The sequence below is a fragment of the Corythoichthys intestinalis genome, chromosome 22 (assembly GCF_030265065.1).
Source record: "Corythoichthys intestinalis isolate RoL2023-P3 chromosome 22, ASM3026506v1, whole genome shotgun sequence".
Lineage (NCBI taxonomy): Eukaryota > Metazoa > Chordata > Actinopteri > Syngnathiformes > Syngnathidae > Corythoichthys > Corythoichthys intestinalis.
This window is the reverse complement of record NC_080416.1, coordinates 17,617,414-17,641,763: the sequence shown is the minus strand read 5'-3', so window position 1 is coordinate 17,641,763 and position 24,350 is coordinate 17,617,414. Positions and strand designations below refer to the sequence as shown.

The window sequence follows — 24,350 nt, the reverse complement described above, 5'->3', positions numbered from 1 at the left end:
TGTTTTGACAGTTGCCGTCATATTTTCGGAATCAAAGCACAGTTTACCGGAACAGCATTTCGGCCTTGAATCTTACACCGGAACTGCGTTCCTGACAGTTCTGGCCCACTTTCACCCCTGGTCACACGTTCAAATGTGTGACATTTTATGTGTAGTTAGCTTGTATCGTAGCAGTGCCTGGTTGTGCCACTCATGACGTTCTTGGCCCCCCCCCTCCCCACCCACTTCTCAACTCACCACTTTGTCATCTCCAGTCTCCTTGCTGGCTTGCGTACACAGTAAGATTTGTTTTCTTGGCCATGGAGAATATGCAATGTTGCTTTAGCCTTGAAAGATCTGTGCTGAGTGATCATCATATACTAAATGTAACTCGTAGCGTTAGAATAGCGTTTGATTTAGCATTGGGCTAATGCTAGAGCGTCTTCTTAAACTCCCGGACAACTTTTTTTTACTTTTATGTTTGTGGCGTCCAGGTTGGTATAATTGAAAATAATGTACTGGTTTCCTGCTGAGTGTGTAGTATCACTAAGTTGGTGCTGTCCTTGTAGATAAAGGCTACAATATGTTCATTCGAAATAGTTGGGAACCTTTATTTATTTTTGAAGTCTTTTTTTGAGTTTTCGTCAGCAAAAACTAGAAGACACATTTTAAGATGACGAAAATATGACTAAGCCTAATCAGTATTATCGTCCAAAATACTAAGACGAAAATTAAAAAGTCTGCCAAAAACAACACTGCCCAGCAGTATACTGCAGGCTTGTCATTTTGTGGTTTCTCCACTAACATTAGACAGAGGACGAATGAGGCTGACACACACAGGCGTAAACACTCTGAAGTGCTCCCCCAATCCAGAGTGAAGAGCGACCCATCGGCCCCAGTGGAGAGCACACGGCGAAGGCCACAGGGTCAAAGCTCTCAGCCTCTCCTCCACACGCACATATTCGCCACTCAACTGTTGTGTACTGCTGTGGTTGTCTTGTAATTGTCTCATATTCTCAGAGTCTACAAAAACTTTTAAAAATTGTTTTCAAAAAACGAACATGACTTGTTGTGGTTACCATAGCAACAGAGCAAGCCAGCAGTGTGCCAGCAGCTATGATAAGTGGTGCGGTTTAGTTTCTGAAGGACACACAAACACCTTGCAGTGGAGACAGTATAGCATGTAGTTTTGATAAATACTGACATCTGCAGGTGATACATTGGCGTTGCAATGACACACTTAAAAAGCGGGTTTGTTTTCTTTTAAATATTTTCCCTTAACTGATCACGAATAAATTACTTTTCCAGGGATATGGTTATTTCAATCAAGCAGTGTAAAATAAAAAGAACAAAAATCAACACTGCAAAGGATTAGAACCATAGGTAAACAAATCAGCACCATGGACAGTGACAAGCAAAAAAACATATGCAATGAGTTAAAGATTCCACTAGCTGGAGCTATTGCAATGTTCCTCGAAGAAAAACGCCCGTGCATGTTTAAAGCACATTTATTTGCATTTTCTTTTGGCAGTTTGGCATTTTCAAAAATAACATTTGCATAGATTGATTTTGCAGTATATTCATTACTTTCTGGGATCATGACTTCTTTTGGTTTTCAACCTAGATATACAATTGCATCTGAATAAATTAGAATATGGTAGAAAAGTTCATTCAATGAAAGAGTTGCTATATTCGAAACCAATATGTAATAATAGTGGTTCGTAATAGATTGATTGAGGTAGCTGTACACTATGATCTTGCAAATGATCAAAATTAAAATCATGAACCTATTTGCGGTGGTGGAATGTAACGAAGTACTTCGTTACTGTACTTAAGTACACTTTTGTGTATCTACTTCACTTGAGTACAAATATGAAGTGGTACTTTTTACTTCACTATATGTTACAGCAGGTAACTACTGTTCAAATTGTCGCCTGCATTACACGTTAGTCTTCTTTTTTCTCCTCATTGTGAATTTTCATTTTTATGCCTCTGACACAATCGATTAGCCCCGTGCAACAATACTGTAACTGAGCATGAGGCAGCAACACGAGTACAAGCAAGATTAGGCAGGTGAAAAAGATATTGACCAATAAAAACCACAACAATCTTGTGCAGCAGGTGGTGGTATGCACCTGATAGTTGCTTGCAATCCACCATTTATAGAGGTAGAAATTAAGCTAAGTTTTGGCGTTTTTGAGCATGTTAAGCTTCTGTTTACAGTGCTGTCAATTTTATTGTTTTTTTACCTCTTACTTGTAAATTTTAAATCAAGTACTTTTACTTGAGTACATTTATTATTTGGTCTTCAACTAATTTTTTGCACCTGTATATGTACTAAAGTAAAACAAAAAAAGTGAGTACTTCATCCACCACTGTCTATTTGTGTGTTGTATTTCTCAGTAACACACAAATTTCCCTTTTTGAGGTGTGCTACATTTTTGTTATTTTCCAATTTATTTCTTGAATTCTATTTTTATTACTGTCTCTTTAAATAAATTCTGTGGCCCCTTGGTTGTTATTGCATCCGGCTAAAAGAACTATAATAGATATTCGTTTAAAGTGCCAACGCAGTTTTCAGCATGATTCAGCAAATTACAATAACACTGGGTTCAACTCTTATAAAATAGAATTTTAAGTGCTGTAGAGAGGTAGCGAAGGAATACATTATTGCTTGGTATGTAATACTTGATTAGCTTAAGCTGTGGTTTTGTTCTCAATAGTGCACGTGATGTCACATCTATTGAGGAAGAAGGTCGGTCACTTTGGAAATAGGCAGGTCTTCCATGCTGGCTTGCGTCATGAGCTCCATCACGTTCTCCTCCAGATTGTTGATCCGTGTTCCCATCTCATCTAGTGCCATAGTCAAAAAAAAAACTTTCTATTTTGGAAAAGGTGGTATTGACGAAAGTTGAGATTTTTATTTAAGTTTCATCACCTTTACGTGTTTAGTTTACTCATACAGTGATCCCTCGCTACTTCGCGCATCAAACTTCGGGCTCTCAGTCCAACGCCGATTTTTTTCAATTCAAAAAAATAAATAAATACAGATGAGCTGTTGCGAGCCGATCACGTAGTCTCACCTCACCTCCCCTCCCTCGCTCTACTCTTTGTCGTTCAGGCAACACACTGGAGTTGCTTATTAAAGGGTAACACGGATAGAAGAACACGTAGTTCTTGAAAGATAAATGTCAGTACGAAATATAAATATTTGACATTAAAAACCCTCTCATGGTTTTTATTTTAATTAAATTTGTAAAATTTTACGTCCAAAAATAAACTAGTAGCTGGCCATTGTTGTTGACGTTGCAGGGCGGTGACGTCATATGGCCACACTGCCGTACTTCACAGTGTCACTCTAGTGATTTAAATACATTACAAGGTGTTAACGGAGAGTTTTAAATTAATAAGAAATCAAACCAATGAGTGTGTTTTGTCGCTCTACTGAGTATTTTGCATATCTATTTTCATTGTTAACTTGTGAATGCCAGTTCTTTTTAAATTGTTGTTTATCTGTGTGAGAATAGGGCCTCATTAATACAGATTGAAGCACTTTTCTTTTTGTGAACATTATTTTTTGAGAAATATGAATATTATTTTGTTCACTACATGATAGTTATGTTTGTTGTGAAGGAGTTGCCGAAGCTTATGCCAATAAACGGCACGAGCTACGAATCTGAACGCCTGTGTCCAATCTCCTTTCTCTCTGCCTTACACCCCACAGTGGATTAAAGGAAAACTACGGCGTCAGTCAAGGGACTAAACACACTCATTGGCATGATTCCTAATTAATTTAAAAGTCGACATTGACCCCTGGTGGCGTACTTAAATCAATACCTTACATAGTTAAAGAGTGACACGGTTGTTGTTTTTTTTAAAAGAGTGACATGTCGAATTCCGGCAGCGTGGCCATGTGACGTCACCGCCCTGCAACGTCAACAACAATGGCGACCTACTGGTTAAAATAATTTTACAAATTTTATTGAAACGAAAACAAGACAGGTTTTAATATTAAATTATTATAACTCGTACTTAGATTTATCTTTTAAGAACTACATGTCCTTCTATCCGTGGTTCCCTTTAAATTTAACGATTTAGATGTCTTCTTTTTGATCTTGCCACAGACCCCTGGAAACCTCAGCATCAGAGCACCGCATGCGTCAATCATCGTTTAACTTGTTAAACAGTAGCCGTGGCAACTCACTGTGTGTAAGTGAGGAGATGGAGCTGATTTGAGTGGACTCACTCAATGAAGCAATTAATAAAGACAAGCATTTTTACACTTCATTCTTGTTTAAAAATATTTCGGTGGGACAATAACATTTTTAAAACATTTATTAAAGTATTCATTTTTTTTTTTTTTTTTTAAGTATACTTTGAGGGTAAGGGAAGTGAAAAAACATGTCTTATATGCATCTCTTCCCAATGCTAAATCTGAATAAATACATTGAACACACAAAAAAACTAGTACATTTGAAGTGCTTAAAAACAATTATTAACGTATTCATATATATATATTTTTTTAAGTATACTTTGAGGTTTAGGGAAGTGAAAAAACGTGTCTTATATGTATCCCTTCCCAATGCTAAATCTGAATAAATACATTGAACACACAAAAAAACAAAAACAATTTTGGGGGTAGGGGGGTCGCTACTTCGCGGTTTTTCACTTATCGCGGTGGGTTCTGGTCTCCATTAACCACGAAAAACGAGGGATCACTGTAATGACAATAAATGACACTTGGGCGTTCCGAATAGCGACCAATAAAATTAGCGGCGTGAAAATGCGGAGTTGACGTAAATCTATAACGACTAAAAAGTGGACTAGTATAACTTGCGCAGAACAGCAAACTTAAAAGGATATGTTGTATTTCCAGTTGTTCGGTGATGGCCTGGAATCTCGCCTGTACTTGATTCATTCTCTCTTCCATCTGTCGAAAGCAATTACAAAAATACAAAAACAGTGGTCAGTCTGACTACAAAATCAAAAACGACAGCATTCCAACTTACCACTTGCGTCAGCTCTTTGGCTGTTGTGCACTCAGATGTTGACATCCTATTGCCGGCTTTTTGTTCATTTGTCAGTTTGCAGTCTACCAACACCAAACAACCTTTTTATTTCATTTAAATGGTAGTGAAAGTGCATCCATCATTAGCGTTAGCTGCGAGCACTCGGTAACTTTGATTTAACTTCTGTTGCGTTCTTTAAGTAAGACTACTTCCGCCTTCTCTGGTCGTCACTTCAAAAATATAATTTGCTTGTTGATACATTGGATGATTATTTCAATATATTTGTATTATATTATATATTATACACCTACTTGTGAGCTTTTTTTTAAAAAAATAGTTAAGATTTCTTTTGGAAAGAATTTATATGTGTGTTCCAAAACGTGTTTTTCGACCAGTAACATGAAGTTGTGTTTTCTCTTGAAGGTATGAGTAATGTATTTCCGGTAAAGTGTACAAGTGATTTCTGGGCTCTTGCCAGTTTTGAGCATCGTTCCATTAATGTTTTACAAATGAGAGAATTCCTGTTAACTATTTACTATCCGCCTGTAACGGGTCGATATATTTAATCATAATAATTCGCCACTGCAACCATTAACTATGTTTATCTTAATTTTATTGTATAAGAGATCGTTACTGACAGATGCTACTTGTTACATAACTCTAATTCATTTTCCCCCAGTGAGGTTTATAATCTGGATTTAATCTATTCTAGAAAATCTGATCGAAGTAATATTAAAGGGTACAATGGAATGTTCACGAATGACCTGAATGCGTTAAAGCATTGCCATTTCTTCACAAATCCCAATTCAAATAAAAGAGAAAGAGAAATGTTCACTTATCATTTGTTGTTCAATGTTCAGGCGTTCAGAAACGCGTGATTTATTTTTATTTGCCTGCGGCGAAATGGTCAAAAAGGAATAACCTGAATGTGAAGTTGTGCAATGAGACTAACATCTTCGTTTGTACATGCGAAAAACATAACCGTTTTCTCAGGTGTATTAAAATAATGTTTGAATGTAAAAAATACCCCCAAATTCTCATGTATGTTAAAATAATGTGTAAATGTCAAATACCACTGAATCCACAGAATACTTTTTTTTTTTTTCATTGTTATTCATCATTGTTGAGGCTGTACATGGAAGGTGTGAATTATCTTGAATGAGTCAAGCATCTTTGGCCATGAAAGTGACGCAAGACGTCCACAGGAAGCGTCGGTCATTAGCGACAGAATGTAAACGACTGTAGGATGTCGGTAGGCTTGGCAAACTTCTTGTCTTCAAATTCCTACTTCAATTAAAGTCATATTACTTTCAATTCGGAGGGCACTTAAACGTAACTTTAGCGATATTTTACGTTTTGACATGTTCATCAAGTGCAGCGTTTGTGTAGAAATAGTCAACAGTGGGAATGACACAGTGAGTTGATCTAATGCTATATTTTAGCTTCAGTACTGTTTATCCACTGTAAACTACAACACTGGCGCTGAAAGTATTAATTTTCATCCGTATGAGGTCTAGTGTCTTATGATGGCGTGGTATTAAGGCAAAGTGGTTGTGTCAGGATTTCCCCTTGACGAGTAGTCATGGAAAACGAAGAACTTCAGCAGATAATGCATGTGCTCAACTCGCTGGTGTCTTGGGTGGCGGCCGGGGCAATGATGTTCGGTGGAGTGGTTCCATATATTCCCCAGTACCGAGACATCCGGCGAACACAGAATGCTGAGGGCTTCTCCACCTACGTGTGCTTGGTTCTGCTGGTTGCCAACATTCTTCGAATCCTCTTCAGGTACAAGATTAATGCTCGTATACCACACCACCAAACTCCATTGGAAAAACAAATGCAGCTTTAACGCTATAACTCATATTGACCATAATACATTGTGTAATGGGTTGGCAGGGCTGTCAGCAGACTTGCAGAGGCTCGGGGACAAGAGACCATTTTAGGGCCCACCGGCTTGTCTCGACAACATACAATACTTTTAACACTTTGCAAGCAATGACAGTGTAAAATTTCAAATTATTTAATTTGAGGTGGACAGTTAAATTTAACAGACTGTAGTGTGATGTGACACAATATAAACAGTTTCCATTTATGTAAAGTTTCCATTTATTGTCCCATGTAGGCTACGGTACAATACAACTGAGAGTGATATGCCTGCCTGCTGAGCAACAAAACAGTATAACTAAACATCCTGTGCCTGCCCCCTCAACATCGCTTGGGTTATCAAGCCCTCAAACAGTGATGCACCTAGATTTTTTTTGACAGCAAAGCCAGTTGTACAAAAAAAAAGAAAAAAAATATATATTTGAAATATGTCATATGTTAAAATTTTTGTGTATATATCGAGTAGATCATAATATTTAAGCAACAAAAATCGAACAAAAATTGTAATGGTGTAGTAATGGACGTGGCTATTGAACAAATAGTTTCTTGACTCCTTTTTAGCTTTAGATGAACATGCTTTAGATCTTCTTGCTACTATCTGTTACAGTTCAAATGGTATTTGTGAAATTTCGCCTTTCTCCAAACAGATTTGGCCGTTACTTTGAGACGCTGCTACTATGGCAGAGCATCATAATGATCGCCACTATGCTGGCCATGCTCAACCTGTGCACCAACGTCCGTGTGACCGCTGAACTCAACACTAAAAGACGGTCCTTTCTAGGTCAGTAGCCTCATCTCTATAATAGTACTGCAAGTTTGATTTTAGAACTTATTATCGATTTTATGTTCCTGCTCTTGTGTACAGTCGTGTGCTTTTGTGCATATCAACCAAATGTACAGTTGTGGTCAAAAGTTTACATACACTTGTGAAGAACATAATGTCATGGCTCTCTTGAGTTTCCAGTTATTTCTAGAACTCTGATTTTTCTGATAGAGTGATTGGAACAGATACTTCTTTGTCACAAAAACATTCATGAAGTCTGGTTCTTTTATGACTTTATTATGGGTGAACAGAAAAAAGTGATCAAATCTGCTGGGTCAAAAATATACATACAGCAGCGCTAATATTTGGTAACATGTCCCTTGGCCATTTTCACTTCAATTAGGCGCTTTTGGTAGCCATCCACAAGCTTCTGGCAAGCTTCTGGTTGAATCTTTGACCACTCCTCTTGACAGAATTGGTGCAGTTCAGTTAAATTTGATGGCTTTCTGACATGGACTTGTTTCTTCAGCATTGTCCACAAGTTCTCAATGGGGTTTAAGTCAGGACTTTGGGAAGGCCATTCGAAAACCTTAATTCTAGCCTGATTTAGTCATTCCTTTACCACTTTTGATGTGTGTTTGGGGTCATTGTCCTGTTGGAACACCCAACTGCGCCCAAGACCAATCTTCGGGCTGATGACGTTAGGTTATCTTGAAGAATGTGAAGGTAATCCTCCTTCTTCATTATCCCATTTACTCTCTGTAAAGCACCAGTTCCATTGGCAGCAAAACAGCCCCACAGCATAACACTACCACCACCGTGCTTGACAGAAGGCATGGTGTACTTGGGGTTAAAGGCCTCACCTTTTCTCCTCCAAACATATTGCTGGGCATTGTGGCCAAACAGCTCGATTTTTGTTTCGTCTGACCACAGAACTTTCCTCCAGAAGGTCATATCTTTGTCCATGTGATCAGCAGCAAACTTCAGTCGAGCCTTAAGGTGCCGCTTTTGGAGCAAGGGTTCCTTCTTGCACGGCAGCCTCTCAGTCCATGGAGATGCAAAACACGTTTGACTGTGGACACTAACACCTGTGTTCCAGCAGCTTCTAATTCTTGGCAGATCTGCTTTTTGGTGATTCTCGGTTGAATCTTCACCCTCGTGACCAATTTTCTCTCAGCAGCAGGTGATAGCTTGCGTTTTCTTCCTGATCGTGGCAGTGACAAAACAGTGCCATGCATTTTATACTTACAATTGTTTGCACTGCTTCTCTTGGGACCTGCAGCTGCTTTGAAATGGTTCCAAGTGACTTTCCTGACTTGTTCAAGTCAATGATTCGCTTTTTCAGATCCATATATGTATATTTTTGACCCAGCAGATTTGATCACTTTTTCTGTTCACCCATAATAAAGTCATAAAAGAACCAAACTTACTGAATGTTTTTTTGTGACAAAGAAGTATCTGTTCCAATCACTCTATCGGAGAAAAATCAGAGTTGTAGAAATAACTGGAAACTCAAGAGAGCCATGACATTATGATCTTCACAAGTGTATGTAAACTTTTGACCACAACTGTATGTGGCGGAAAACACTCAGGTGACTTGAAGTTCAGCTCTAAGACCCCTAAGTTGGCCAAATTTAAAAATTGTCCGATATGCATGTGTGATACGTCATTGGAAAGCTTAAAATCTCCATTTTCGGGGGGGAAGAACAATTTTGAACAGGAGGGCATTTAAAAAAAAAAAACGTTTTTTAAACAGTAAAACCCTATCTGGAGGCGAGCGCATGTGAGCGCAGAATTACAGACGCCATGACTTTAACGAGATATTATCGCGTACTTACCTTGTTTCGATCCAAAATCTCCATGTAGCATGTATCACTGAGTGTCAAGACACAGTTGTGAATGCCCACAGCTGGAGTTTTGGGGGATTTTTTGGGTGAAACATGGCAATATAACAAGGGTCGCAATGCAGATATCGCAGACATCAAGGAGTGGTCGAGATTTTCTTTTTCATATATTTACCCATTTAAACGTTTTTTTTTTTTTTTTTCAAATTTTCTTTGTTTAGATCGATTATTTATCATCTAACATATCGGTGAAAATGCGACAGTAACAAAAAAATACAATTAAGCGATGTTTGTGAAGTAGATATCCGTGACTTTTTTACAGACGCCATTTTTTCCATTGTAACATACTTTGTTCAAAAGTTTAAAATATGCGAGTGAAAAGTATGAGACATCAGTTAATGATTCAAAGCTTAAAATGACAGACATTTGAATAATAAATATAATTAATTACCTTAGTTTTATGGCTGGGTTGAAACAAAAGCGGTTGCGCGACGTCTGTAAACGGGGGTTTTCAGGGTAAAACGGACAAATTAAAAATAGTTCGGGGGCTTCATGCGCCATGAATCTGCTATGGCAGCATATATACACATTGTTCTACCAAACACAACAGTTGTTTTGGCTTAAAATACAGCAGTTTCTTTTAAAGAGGAGTGCAAGAGCAGAAACTGCTTTTTCAGTCTTGTCAGTGTTTTCCGCCATGTATAAAGCAGTAGTAGTCAAGCATAACTGTGCTTAAAGCTCAGCCTCTGCATTATTTGCTTTGGTGGCTTCTGTTTATTCAAGTAGTTCAGTAATCGGGGGTTTGATCTCTCATGTGCGTGAAGTCACATGGTATGTGTGTATATCTCTCATTGTGTGCCCATACGGGCTTTAATCCCGCTTCAAAGTCTGATGAACTCATGATCAAATGGAAGCTAAAATTGATATCATAAAGATATTTGCCATACATTTTTAAATTAGGAAACAAGTTTGGCTAGATTTTTTAAAAATCCTTATAAATATTGTTTAAAAAAAAAACAAGTGGTCAGAAATAGACATAGCCACCAGTGCACTTGAACAAACCATAAGAAAATATTAGCTGTACCAGTTGCCGTTACTCTTGTTGCCACCAGCCAACTATGCACTCTCATTTACCAACATTCACATCAGTCACCAATCAAGGTCCCACTTTTGAAAGGACAAAAATAAAACCTGCATCAAACCTGCACGTGTTACTGTTTACTAATGCAAAATGAATTAGCCACTTTACGGATGGGATAATCAATAGAATACAGTCATGTGAAAAAATTTGGAAGCACCATTAAATATTCAGGTCTTTATTAAGAAATGTTCACATACTATCAATGTCTGATCTTGTTTTTCTTCATCTCTGGAAAATGATGTGATATTAATGCAGGTAAACAACAAAAATCTACATTGTTTTACCTATTAAACCAAATGTATCAACAAAAATGCATTCTAGCCGTGGAAAAAGGTAGGACTCTCTTACCACCTAATAGCTAGTGTTACCCCTTTAGCTGAAATCAGTTCACGGATACGCTTTCTGTAGCCATCTGCCAGTCTTTGACATTGGTCTGAAGAAACTTTGCCCCACTCCTCAACGCAGAATACTTTCAACAGTGAGATGATTTAGGGGTTTCTTGCATGTGCACCCTGTTTCAAGTCACAATGGGATAAAGATCTGGGCTTTAACTCGGCCATTCCAGAACGCTCCATTTCCCTTCGGCCAGTCCTTGGTGGATTTACTGTTATGTTTTGGGTCATTGTCATGTTGCAGGGTCCAGTTTTGCTTCAGCTTTATTTTTTCGCAGATGATCTCACATGTTCCTCAAGCATCCTCTGTTACACGATAGAATTCATGCTGGATTCTATGATGGTGAGCTGGCCAGGTCCTGCTGTAGCAAAGCATCCCCAAACCATAACACTTCCCTCTCAATGTTTTACAGGTGATATGAGGTTCTTTTCCTGGAATTCGGTATTGGGTTTACGCCAAACATGTCCTGTGTTATGGTGTCCAAATAATTCAATTTTAGATTCATCTGTCCAAAGAACATTATTCCAGAAGTCCTGGTCTTTTGTCGACATTCACTCTGGCAAACGTCAGTCTGGCCTTCATGTTCTTCTTGGAGAGCAAAGGTTTCCACCTTGCACACCTCCCATGAATGTTAAATTTTTGTAGTCTCTTTCTGATTGTGGAGGCATGCACTTTCACATCAACAGTAGCAAGAGCCTGCTGTAGGTCCCGTGATGACATTTTAGGGTTTTTGGAGACTTCTCTTAGCATCTCGCAGTTTGCTCTCGGGGTGAACTTGCTAGGACGGCCAGACCTGTGCATGTTGGCAGTTGTTTTGGATGTCCTTCACTTGTAGACTATTTTCCGAACAGTGGAATGGCTGTTTTTATATTCTTTTGGGATCTTTTGAAAACCCCTACCAGACTAATATGCGTCTACAATCTTCTTTCTGAAGGCCTCAGACAGCTCCTTTGATCTCACCATGGTGTTTTTACTTACTTCAATAGTCAGTCACTGTTGAAAGTATTCTCCGTTGAGCAAACTTTTTTCAGACTGATGTCAAAGACTGGTAGATGGCTACAAAAAACGCCTCACTGAAGTTATTTCAGCCTAAGGGGGTAACACTAGCTATTAGATTGTAGTGTGTCCCAACTTTTTCCTCTGTTAGAATATGCATTTTTGTTGATATATTTTGTTTAATAAGTAAAACAATGTTAATTTTAGTTGTTTACCTGCAATTAAATCACTTTCTTATCCAGAGATAAAGAAAAACAAGATCAGTGATATGTGAACATTTCTTATTTAAGAACTGAATATTTAATGCGGTGTCCAAACTTTTTCACATGACTGTACACGGCTTGTGTGTATCTTTTTTGCTTTTCATTGAACGAGTCCTTTTTCAGCAATTTATTCCTTCCTATTCTCTAGCCTGTTCCCCAAATTATTATCTTTGTAAGTTTCTGTCTCTTAAATGGTCACGACATCCAAAACAAGCTCTTCTTCTTCTTTTCCTTACTTGTGCGTTTATTTTCCGTCTGTAGCCTCAGACATTAAGGACGAGGACGTCCGAATCCCTAAGAGGCTTTTTCTGGGTAGGTACACAGCTTTTATGTGTCTGCCATCCAACATCAGCTCATCTGACCTCTCCCCCTTGCCATCAACCCCGGTCAGCCTCCACTAACAGCATTGATAACACCCTAAACGCTTGCATGTCCCGTGCAATCATGACTCCCATGCATGCTACCTCAATGTCTGCAACTCACAACAACCTCTGTAAATAAAGATTTATTCATTTTTTGTTATTGGTCTGACTCAAAGTAATGCATTTTCATTGCTAATCTGTTTTACTTCAGTTCTTTAATGCATCTGTATGAGTGAAATACAAAAATCTCTATCATATTAACATGTTTAATCTTCTTTTTGGATCTATTGTTTTAAGCAAGGCACAGTGCAAACATTAGAAAATTGGTGAGACTGTTCATGAGACATATGCGATCTAAAGTTATCTAAATGGTGAGTGTTCATTCACGAGCTTGACCTGGCGGGGGTGCCTAAGTCGGCCTTTTTTGGGAACATGCAAAATTAGGTAAATGACTAATTACTCCCTGATCCAAGTTTCAGTCTTTTTCATATCTGGCATGTATGAGACATATGCGGTTATCAAAATGGTGAGTTTTTTCATTCGCGAGCCTGACCTGGCCGGGGTACCGAAGTCGGCCTTTTTTGGCAACACGCAAAATTCAGTAAATGAGTAAAAACTCCCTGATCCAAGGTTCAGTCTTTATTCATATCTGGCATGTATGAGAGGCATCCCAGCCTGAACACGACTGCATTGAAATATTACCCATTAGCTATTGGCCTGGCGCCCATTGCTGGGAACAGGAAACTCCCTTTTTAACCAGATAGACTCCTTTTCCAAGGGGAAAAAAAATTGACCTCAAACCTGCATCAGGGGAACCTTAAGACATGTGTTCAGGTGCCTGATGAAAAATATTGAGCTTTTATTGAAGGCACAGTGCAAACATTAGAAAACGCCCTCTAGCACGCTTTGCTCAAATTCCAAGAATGTGGTCATGCACATTCTTTGACTGAATATCCTTTCACTGAATGCTTCACTAGGAAGATTCATTTCAACAGATATTTCATTCAATTCTAAGGTGGCCGATCAAGTTCTAAACTTTACAAATGTTATGCTTTGTGAAGTATGCCGACTGTTGTGATGAAAAGCATTCCTATCAGTGAAGACTGAACTGTTATTTCTTGTGTGGACACGAGATGGCAGAGAGAGCCTATTTTTCATTGGTCTTCGTAAGCCTCAATCCATTTGAGGCCATCCATATTAGTTATGTAACATTACAATCAGAGCAGCTTCAAAGGCACCCCCGTGTGATGGCCAGGCCTGTTTTCAAGGGACTCAGCAAAAGGCTAGATCACCCCAGATGGGACTTGAACCCACAATCCCTGGCTTAGGAGGCCAGTGCCTTGTCCATTAGGCCACTGGGGCGCATTCACACAATATCGAGTATCGTGGCACGGCTATAAATATCACAAATGCACCTGAACCAACCTTTGAATCAGGTCAACTAATCAAATTGTACGAAAATGATGGCTGTCAGTGAACTGAAAAGCTCAAACGTCAGTGTTTTTTTTTTCTCAGTGTCAGCGGGGCGCGCTCTCTCTCCGCCCGTATGGTTCTTCTGATTGCACACCTTTTTCCGTTGTGTAAGGCCTAATCATAGCACACGTTATACTGTAATTGCTCTCAGCGCGGAAGCAGCAGCACATTGCCATTATAACACCAGGCTCTTCTATCCAAACAGCTTGACATTTGCAAGCAAACGGCGAGGCAGACTTTTGATCGTGTTACTTTCTTGCATTTCTATATGACGATTTGCCCTCTAACACTGTCTGGGAGCTATTCAATGAATTATTTGTTCATAATTAACTGTAGACTCAGGGTAATGTAGTCTAGAAATGGAATCCCTATTGTCTTGTCCATAAAATCTGATTTTTGGCTTGCCCGATAGCATGTAAGCATGTTCACCTACTAAGGGTGTAACGGTACATGTATTTGTATTGAACCGTTTCGGTACGTGGTGCTCGGTTCGGAACTAAGGCATACCGAACGAGTTTCTGACGTAATGTAAACCTTACTTTTCGAGGCTGTGAGTCGATTGGGTTACAGTTTCTTTGTGTAGATTATATTCACTCCGTGTTCTCTACTATAATGAGGACCAACACGGTAAGACAGTATAACCCAGAAACGTCAATGGCGCGACAACGTGGCCGCCGCGTTTCACTGCGTTCTCGTGGGTGTTAAAGTCAATCAGTCAGTCGCATTGCGGCCGCGTGTTAGACGCATCCCAGAAGCAGCTCAACACGCCGCATGCGAAAAGAACGGCAGAGTTTATTATTTGACGCGAGACGCGACCCTCCTGCGTCAATACTACTACCGGTAGCTAGGATCGGGAAGACCGGAAGTCACTCGTGTAAAAATACGGTGGATCCGGTTGATTTTCAAACTAATAGGCAATCGTCACCCACTTTTTGAGTCCATCAGATCTCTTGAATGGTAGATCAGGGCACAGTTGACTTGTCTTTGTTGATTTACTGCTGTCTTCTCTGCTATAATAATACACAACAAAACAAGTAGGAACTAATATTCACATAGGAACTAAGGTTATACAACATAAAATATACAATATAAATGAATACTACATCACATTTGTAAAATATAAGCACATAATAAAATAAATAATTGCCCATTTAAATAAAATAAATTGAAATGAGCTAAAGCGTTGGTAATTAAATAATAAGAATAGTACACAGATCCTGCTTACACAATTAAATTTATTAATTTCTGTGTGGCGTTATAACATGAGAAAATCCACCAATAAAGCTTTTGAAAACCGTTCATAAGAAAAAAAAGATTCATTGAGGCATTTCATTTGTAAAATACATGTTAAAATCTTTGTCATTGGGATTGCTTTTCTCTTTAGCTTTAGCGCAGGACTTCTTTTTTCGTCTTTCTTTCAGAAAGAAAGCTGACCAATACGCGGGGTCTGAAAGGCAAATTGTTGTTGGCATATCTTTGAATACCCGCTACTTTTTGAGCAGAATTCTAGCTTTGTATAGGCTAATGTTCCTATTGTTGAAAGCACAAAGGTGTGTAATAAACAACTAGCACATTTATATTTTGCATTTTGTTTTCTTACTGTACCGAAAATGAACCGAACCGTGACCTCAAAACCGAAGTACGTACCGAACCGAGATTTTTGAGTACCGTTACACGCCTATCACCTACCAATTGCGAAGTTGGGTGGTCAAATTTTATTTACTTTCTGTGTGAAGTTCACATGCAAACTATTAAAAGCAATTTCCCTCTCTGATTCGCGTTTTTGTAACATGTACTCCAGCCCAGCAAGACAGCAACGCCAAAATGTTTTTGGATGCCGCAGGGAGTCTTTTTTTGGATGCTCAGCTATGAGGAAGATGAGGAAAAAGCCTCAGTGCTCAAGTTTGTGTCACTGTTTTTCTGTGCAACTCTGCAAGCACAACATTTGTGTTTTGCGTGCTGCTGCTGTCGAATTTTCTTGGCAGATTTGAATACATTTTTTCCTCCACAATTGACATTTCCCATATTTACTCAAATAATTCCTTTTTTTAACTCACCGGCTGCTATTGATGTCAATAGACGTCCACTCCGTTTTTTTTTTTTTTTTTACTGGGAAGCTGGATGGGACATCTGTCACTTTTAATGACACAAATTCATGATTATTCACTGCCATTTCAAATAGATTGGACGTCGATCAACTTGGGTCAGTTTAGCTTGTTTACACGTCATGTATCACATTTCGTTCACTGTCATGTCAAGTGGTGCTGTGCACTGATGCCAGCTTTGTGTCGGCACGCTGCCCCACAGTCAGTTAGCCGTCCCTCTTTTGGGTTTTTATCAGCGTTGCACGGCTGGTGCCTCTTGGCCCGTACACATACTCTCTTCTCATTGCCAGCTGAGCTCAACAGCTAAATAAACACCAGCAGCGCTTGAAGGATAGCCCATTCCAAATTGACTGCTAGTTTACACCTTTGTCTGATTTTCCAGTAAGTTTGTTGCCTTTTCTCATCTGAATCAGTCATATTCACGAAAATGTGTTTGACTTTTTATTCTCTCACTAGAAGAATTATATTTGCCTCTTTCATCAAGGCTCGCTTCCATTGTCCCGCCAAGTGTATTTATTTAGAAATGCCATGTAAATGTCACAAGCGCTCTCCTTTAATTCTCTAATGAAAGCCTATTTCATCAAATAATTAGCTCAAAATGTCATAAAAGTTGGTGTCTCTGCACTTGGGATTTTGGTTGATGAAGAGGTTAAGTTCACACAAGAAGACTTTGGTGTCTGTCTGCTCTATAGATCATTGACTGCAGGTCTCAACACTGAAGAGAGCTTAAACACTCAATAGCCACGTTATTAAGTACACTTAATGACAGATTTTATTACCTCCACAAAGGTTGTGTTTATCACCAATTATTTTTGACTGGAAAATCTCATTGTCTTTTTTAAAAAAAAAAAGAAGAAAAAAAAAAGGTTGATGAGGGCAAGGGAATTAAGAGAATGAAGAACCTAGACCAGACATGTCCAAAGTCCGGCCCGGGGGCCAAATACGGCCCGTGGTCAAATTTCATCCGGCCCCCAGCCGCTGTCATAAAATCAATAACATCTGGCCCACACAGACTTAATAAATTGGTCAGCAGTACTGCAACCGGCATATGAAGTAGCTTACACGTGAAATGCTGCTCCTCATTAACCCACTAAAAGGCAGCAGCACTTTAACCCTTTTTTCCAAATGTGTCACATTTGATACACCTAAAATTTCATGATTTTCAGACTAATTTAGAATTTTGACATTTCTTGTTGGGAAAAAAAAAAAGATGGATGCAAGTCAACACATGCATCTGCAGGTTCCATAAGAAAAAACATGATTTAGCATGGGTTATAGATACTCTATTAGAGCGCTCATTACACATATTCATTTTGACTTTTCACAAATTTGAAAAAAAGGTTTCATTAGGACCTATTTTTCAAATTTTGGGATTCTCTGATAATTGCTTCATGTTGCAGGTATTTAAGGGCTAAGCAACATTACTCCGTGTGACCCTCTACTTCCAATTTTCTAAAATGGCGACAATCAACAAAAAAAAGTTGACTGTGACGGCCGACGCTTCAAGGATAGGTGGAAATTGGACTGCTGTATTTCTTCTCCAAAATATGCAACAACTGTGTCTTGCCTCATTTACAAAGAGACAGTCACTATTTTTAAAGATTTCAATTTGAGGCGATATTACCAAACAAGACACGCTGACATGTACGACAAGATTACAGGGAAGATACGCAGTGAGAAATTGAAGCAACCTGAAGCTAGTTTAGTTTCACAGCAGTACTATTTCGCAAGAGCCCGAGAGTTGAAAGAGAACGCCGCAAAGGCAAGTTGCGAGATTGTTGAAATTATTCATTAAAAAAACATAATAAAGCAAATGTTACACACTGAATGGCTTGCTAAATTTTGCTTAAATATATTGTTCTACGTAAAGGACGTCAGCCAAGGTCGGCCCCCCCATATTTTTACCACGCCAAATCTGGCCCTCTTTGCAAAAAGTTTGGACACCCCTGACCTAGACAAAAGCAGCCATTTGTTTGTTTTGCTATGTAAAAGTATGGCATCACGATTTTTGTTTTTCCGGATAACCAGGTTAACAAAAATAATGCTTCAACTTTTTTTATGTTGAATGTTGATTTCTGTATAATCTCATTGTGTGGCCAGAAATATTTTTTCTTTTTGTAAGCGAAATTATGCAAAAAATACACAAACAATTTGCATGAAAACTTTTTGGATTCAAATTTTAGCCTCTTTCAGCATTTTCTTTTTTTTTTTCATTTTTGTTATATTTCCATATGGAGGGCCCGGCCCGAACACCAAGTGGTGCGAGAGCCCTTTTGTAATGCAAAGAATTATTATTATTATTATTATTAGGAGTGGGAACCTCTTGGTACCTCACGATACGATACGATTTGCGATACAAAGCTCACGATAACGATGATCCGACGAAATGGCGATACAACGATTATCGATACTAGTAGACGTCCAATCCATTTGAACTGGGAGGGTTCGTTCATTCGCTGCCATCTCTCCCACTTAAATCGGATTGAACGTCTACGGCCGTCAGTGGCAGCCAATGCCAGGCAATGAGGTAATTTTGGGCTATTTAAGGTCATTTACCTATTGATTTTCAGCTACTTCCTGTTGATTTTGGGGTATTTTACGGGTCACCTGTTTATTTTGAGTTACAGAATAGGAAGTGACCTGGGAATCACCCAAATGAATAGGCAGTGACTCAAACTCAACAACAAATGACCTGTTAATACCCTGAAAATCGGACAGAATGACTGTGAATGCTCTGGTTTCGAATGAACGAACGTTCCCAGTCTAAATGGATTTGGTGTCGTGCACCATCAATGCACCCTTAGAGTTAACTGAGACACTATTATGGTGGAAGATTTTGGTAGCAACTTTTTTTTTTTTTTTTTTTTTAGACATTGACGCCTTTTTAAAATGATACCTCGATTCTTTCTATCGATAACTTTTTGTGATACAAAGTATCACGATTAGGGCTGTCCCAAACGACTAATTTTCTCCCGATTAGTCAGCCGACTATTTTTACGATTAGTCGACTAATCTAATAATTTTTTTTTTTTTTTTTTTTACTAATTTAGCAATGAAATTTTTGTTGACGCTTATCAATTCACAAAAAACATATTGGAACACTCAAATTATTTATTAAAGTACAAATAAACACGTAAATAACAATAATAAATCACAAATAAACAATGAGTTCAAATGCTGATAGAATTAACTAGTGTAGCCTCCCGATTGAAAAGATGGTCTCTTAAACTGATGGTTTACAGCTTTTATTCCATCCTTGATGTAAACACACTGTAAGAGTTACGGTGCACACAAATAAAGCAACATAATTAGAAATTAACAAAAACTTTTCACCTTTTTCCTTTTAAACCTTATTTATATATCAATGAATTACCTATATGAATTGCATTTACCTTAATTTATTACCTTATCATTGACAATCTCTCCCTTGAGTGCAATCACTGTATATACTGTATATATTTATGACCTTTTAACCTTATCTCCATTGCTGATTTCAATGATTATTAGTAGTAGTAGTTTTTGCTTTATTTTTATTTTTGTTTTATTTTTATTTATTTATTTTTATTCTGGGATTAAATGCGATCATTTGTCTTGGTTTTTACGTTGTGTTGATTTAAATGTGATTTTTATGGTCTTCATGTGATGTAAAGCACTTTGAATTGCCTTGTGTTAAATTGTGCTATATAAATAAATTTGCCTTGCCTTGCCTTATAGGCCCATTGTCAATGACACATTATTATTTAGTAAGGCGACAGCACCCTCTGGTGTACAAAAAATGAAAAAAAAAAATTTACAAACTGCGTGAAGGCGCTTGAGGTTTTTATTCACGGCCGACGTGCAGCCAAGCTTGGCATTGAAGAGACAGGACAGAAGAGTGTACTCTCCTTTGTTTCTTTGAAATAAGGCAATGTTTTGGACACTCTGGTGCGCTTTTTTTTTGGCTTTGTGCCGCTTTCCCCGCTTGCAAACAGAGCATCCGACATTCTAACTTTCCACGCATATATTTTTTTAACCCTTCATTAACCGTCGACGGGATGTTGTGCTCGTCGACGGATTTACGTCATCGATGACGTCGACTATGTCGACTAGTCGGGACAGCTCTAATCACGATGTATTTCAATATTTTGTCACACCCCTAATCATTATTATTATAATTATTTTTATTCTTTTTTTCTCAGCAAAGGAAAATAGACAATTTGGATGCATGCAGCTTGGCGTAACTTTAGATAACTTTGCAACCTCGTGAAAACCGTCACAAAATGGCTCAACAGCACCCCTCTTTGAATTTTTAAAAAAAGGCCTCTCCTTTAGTATTTTTTTTCAACGTAGGGTGATGAAAATTGGGGAGTCGATACCTTGTGCAAAACTTCACCACAAAGTCTCTTGTACCCATATCCCAAACCCAACTGGAAATCGGGTATTTTGAATTGAATGTAAAAAAAATATTCAATTTTAGTTGATTTACAGAGTGTTGGATCCTCCTTAAAATTGGTGAGACTGTTCAGGAGACTGATGCGGTCTAAAGTTATCAAAATGATGAGTTTTTTATTCACGAGCCTAACCTGGCCGGGGTGCCGAAGTCGGCCTTTTTTGACAACACGCAAAATTCAGTAAATGAGTAAAAATTCCCTGATCCAAGGTTCAGTCTTCAGTCATATCTGGCATGTATGAGAGGCATCCTAGCCTGAACATGACTGCTTTGAAATATTACTCATTAGGCCTGGCGCCCATTGCTGGAAACAGGAAACACCCTTTTTAACTAGATAGGCTCCTTTTCCTAGGGAAAAAATCAACTGACCTCAAACCTGCATCATAGGAACCTTAAGACATGTGTTCAGGTGCCTGATGAAAACTATTGAGGTTTCGTTGAAGCAGAGGGGTCAAAACAGGAAAGTTAAAAAATGACTGTCCCCATTTTGTCTCACCGCAAATGTTGAACAGTCACAACTTCCCAGATATACAACATATCTGCGCCAAACATCCTATGCTTGTTGAGAGTCATACTCTGAAGGGTCCTGTAGGGGTCATTTGCATCAACCCTACAGCGCCAACTAGTGGCAACAGAAAGTCACACATTTTACCTATACATAGTCAGTTCCTGTCAGGTTGGTCAGTGTAGTTACAAGTCCTTTTGTAATACTATATTTTAAGGCCCGTGTCCACATCTTTGTCTGTTATCATTACGACCCTTTGTTCGCCATTAAACAGAAGTAGACTCCTTCAGGGACTTCGGCAGCTTATAGAGCAGGGGTCCCCAAACTTTTTCCTGTGAGGGCCACTTAACTTTTCCCTTCTCTGATGAGGGGCCGGGTCAGTTTGTAACAGAAAAAGTGTGACAATTGCAGGATTGCCTAAATGTAAAAATGTATTGTTTTTCAGAAAGCCACAATCAAATAACTCTTTCTGTATTTTTCACGGAACAAAAGTAAATAAAATAATAATAATAATAGTAATATAATATAATATAATACAATAAAGAGCTTGGCTGCACAGCTCAGTAGCACCTCCTTTTTTGTAGGATCCTCATCAATAGGGTTTTTTTTTCACTTAGGTGTGCGAATGTATTTCTCATCTTAGGATATACAAAACCATCTCATCCACAACACAGAAGAGGTTCCACACAAAATAAGAGGCGAGTTTCGAGCACACTATTTGATGAGAGGGGAACGATCTGCCACCACCCTGAGCTGCGTGCGGTCTGAGTTGCTTGAGGACCGAGTCTTTGTTATTTATTTATTAGTTTGTGTATTACAAAACTTTGCAAAACAACCCTCAACATTTTACTGTCAAACCATTAAAGCTTTTTTTCCCCCCACAAATAGCGTTCTTATAATTTGTAAATTTTGTAGTTAAATGCATGCCTTTACAGTCTACTTGTATTGGACGCCAATGTGGTGCAATGAGTAAAGACAACATCTGTATTGTATGTGATTGAACTTTCAATAATCTTAATTAACAAACAAAAGATTAACAATCTTTTAAATCTTTACCTAATTAATCCTCCTGCTAGTATACTGTATGTGTCTTAAGAGAAGCCTCTCTTGTGCGATTGGATTTGAGGCTTCTATTAAAAAAGAAAAAAATCCCATTTAATACCATGGCAGATATGAGTTTCCTGATGTATCTGCTCAATCACTCTCACAATAAAAACTGCCGAACATATACACGTGGCTTAGCATCGTAGGAACAGTAAAAATGGCGTGCTCGTGGAATAGTTCCCATAATCATTAGCGTCTCATGTGGCTTCCATACGAGTGCATGATGACTGTTTGGTTCTGTTGATTATTATAAGCCAGTGTTGTGCTCAGAATCTTCATACTGTCATTTATTCTGAGCAAGAATACTCTGGAGCGACGCAAGAGCACGGGCCGGGCGCCTTTAAATCATTCATTAGTGTCCATGTTCTCACCCCTTGTAATGTCACCTACGCAGACCACTTCTATCATTATCATTATCCCCCTCGGGAATCTCGTCATAACCTTCATCCCTCCTCACAAAGTAACAACGAAGCACAGTGGGAGCTATTTGCAGCTGCCTCATATACACAAGTTCATCTTTGTAAATTTAAATATGGAATTTCTAAATACATTGTGTGAAGATTCACAGCTTAAGTGTGAAGCCTTTTTTTGTCTGTGCGTTAATTCGTTGGACTATAAAAAGAAGGTTATTTTCTCACTTAAACACTGGTGGAGGTGCAAAAAGAAAAAGAAAAAAATTATTTGAATACGTCTATGTAGCTTAGCGTTGAATTGACTGTTTTTTCACTTTATTTGTTAGATGAGTGCATCTTAATTGCAAGTATTATGTGGCTGTTTGTAATTACATTTTAATCCTCTGAGCAATTTATACTTTTAATTTGTTTTTTATAGTCTCAATTCTTTGCACTAAATAAGACCTACTGAAAAATTGCTCAATTATTAATTTTGATTTAATTTTTTAAACACTTATGTTGCTGTTGCTATTTTTAATTGCTATTTCAATTTGCAGTGCAACCAACTTTTTAAGATACTGAGAGCTTTTTATTTGGAGAATATGACAACCACCTCTGATTGTGCTACTGTGTATGTTATTCTGGCATAATAATAAACTGTTAAATTAATACCTTTTGTGATAATGCCAATCAGTGTTGTTTTTGGCAGCAATTTTAATTTTTGTCTTACAGAAAGTTCAACCAAACCATCTCCTTGCGGCGCGTTAAATTTGACGCGTGTCAGTCGATTTGGCGTCATCGCGACGCCCCGACACGTGACGCACGACGCGAGGCAGCTTGACGCGCCTACTAGCGCGTTTACATTGACTTTCAATGGAAACCCGACGCACCACAAGCAAATGACACGGCCGGTGTGAATGCAGCTTTAGTCTTAATCTTTTGGACAAAAATACTTATTAATCTTAGTCATATTTCAGTCCAGGCCTGCAGCTATCGATTATTTTAATAGTCGATTAATCGATGAACTAGTTACTTCGAATAATCGAGTAATCGGATAAGGAACATGAAAAATTAAAATACCTGACCTGAGCCTTAAACGGTATAAAAAAATAAATAAATCAAGATGTATGTACAATAAAAGAACAAGTGGCTAACTTATATAGCAAAAGTCTGGTAGTTTAAATGCTATAAAATGCCGACTTTTTTTAAACAATGCTCCTAACAAATTGTTCAAACACATATTCCCACAAAAAACGGCTAAATATTCCTTAAACTAAATTGCGAATGCATTAAAAAAAAAACATTAGCTCAAACAAACATGTTAAGTTACAAATTTGTTTGTTATGTTGGTCTTAACAGGGAGCAGCTGGATTGGGCCATGTGAAATGAGGCAGACTAGAGGGCAGTGTATCCACCCAAATCAATAAAACTAAATGCAAACACATTCAAAACAAACCAACGCCACTTTAATTAAACGAATACTCGAAGCAGCAAAATTTAATTCGAATCTTTTTTTCTAATCGAATACTCGTATTAATCGATTAATCGTTGCGGCACTATTTCAGTCATTTTAAAATGTGTTCGTCTTCGTCTAGTTTTAGTCAACAAAAATTCAGACAAATTTCGTCTAGTTTTAGTCGTCAATTCTCAAAATGTTTTCGTCTACTGTATAAATTTCAAAAGTTTTAGTCCATGAATAAATAAATTT

General features: G+C 38.2%; 2 protein-coding genes and 1 non-coding gene across 5 annotated transcripts in view; 1 reads left to right on the top strand and 2 right to left on the bottom strand.

Annotated features, from left to right (window-relative positions):
- Positions 1-1,268: 1,268 nt before the first annotated feature.
- LOC130910520 (uncharacterized) lies at positions 1,269-7,321 on the bottom strand. The gene is made up of 3 exons (XM_057827903.1): positions 4,989-7,321; positions 4,845-4,909; positions 1,269-2,837 (listed from the first exon to the last, which is right to left on the bottom strand). Exons 1-3 carry the CDS (start codon positions 5,031-5,033, stop codon positions 2,720-2,722), a joined length of 228 nt encoding a protein of 75 aa, XP_057683886.1. The 5' UTR covers positions 5,034-7,321; the 3' UTR covers positions 1,269-2,719.
- LOC130910517 (solute carrier family 66 member 2) overlaps positions 6,187-24,350 on the top strand; it is a 30,743-nt gene continuing 12,579 nt past the window's right edge. The window contains exons 1-4 of one of the 3 annotated variants that reach the window (XM_057827899.1): positions 6,187-6,403; positions 6,549-6,773; positions 7,520-7,653; positions 12,534-12,584. In XM_057827899.1, coding sequence (XP_057683882.1) covers positions 6,571-6,773; positions 7,520-7,653; positions 12,534-12,584 — 388 coding nt within the window. In that variant the 5' untranslated portion in view covers positions 6,187-6,403; positions 6,549-6,570. Of the gene's footprint in view, positions 6,774-7,519; positions 7,654-12,533; positions 12,585-24,350 lie in introns of all 3 variants that reach the window. The other 2 variants (XM_057827900.1, XM_057827901.1) reach the window with 2 other exon arrangements.
- On the bottom strand, positions 13,924-13,996 carry trnar-ccu (transfer RNA arginine (anticodon CCU)). The gene has a single exon. It is a non-coding gene; the product is annotated as a tRNA-Arg (tRNA).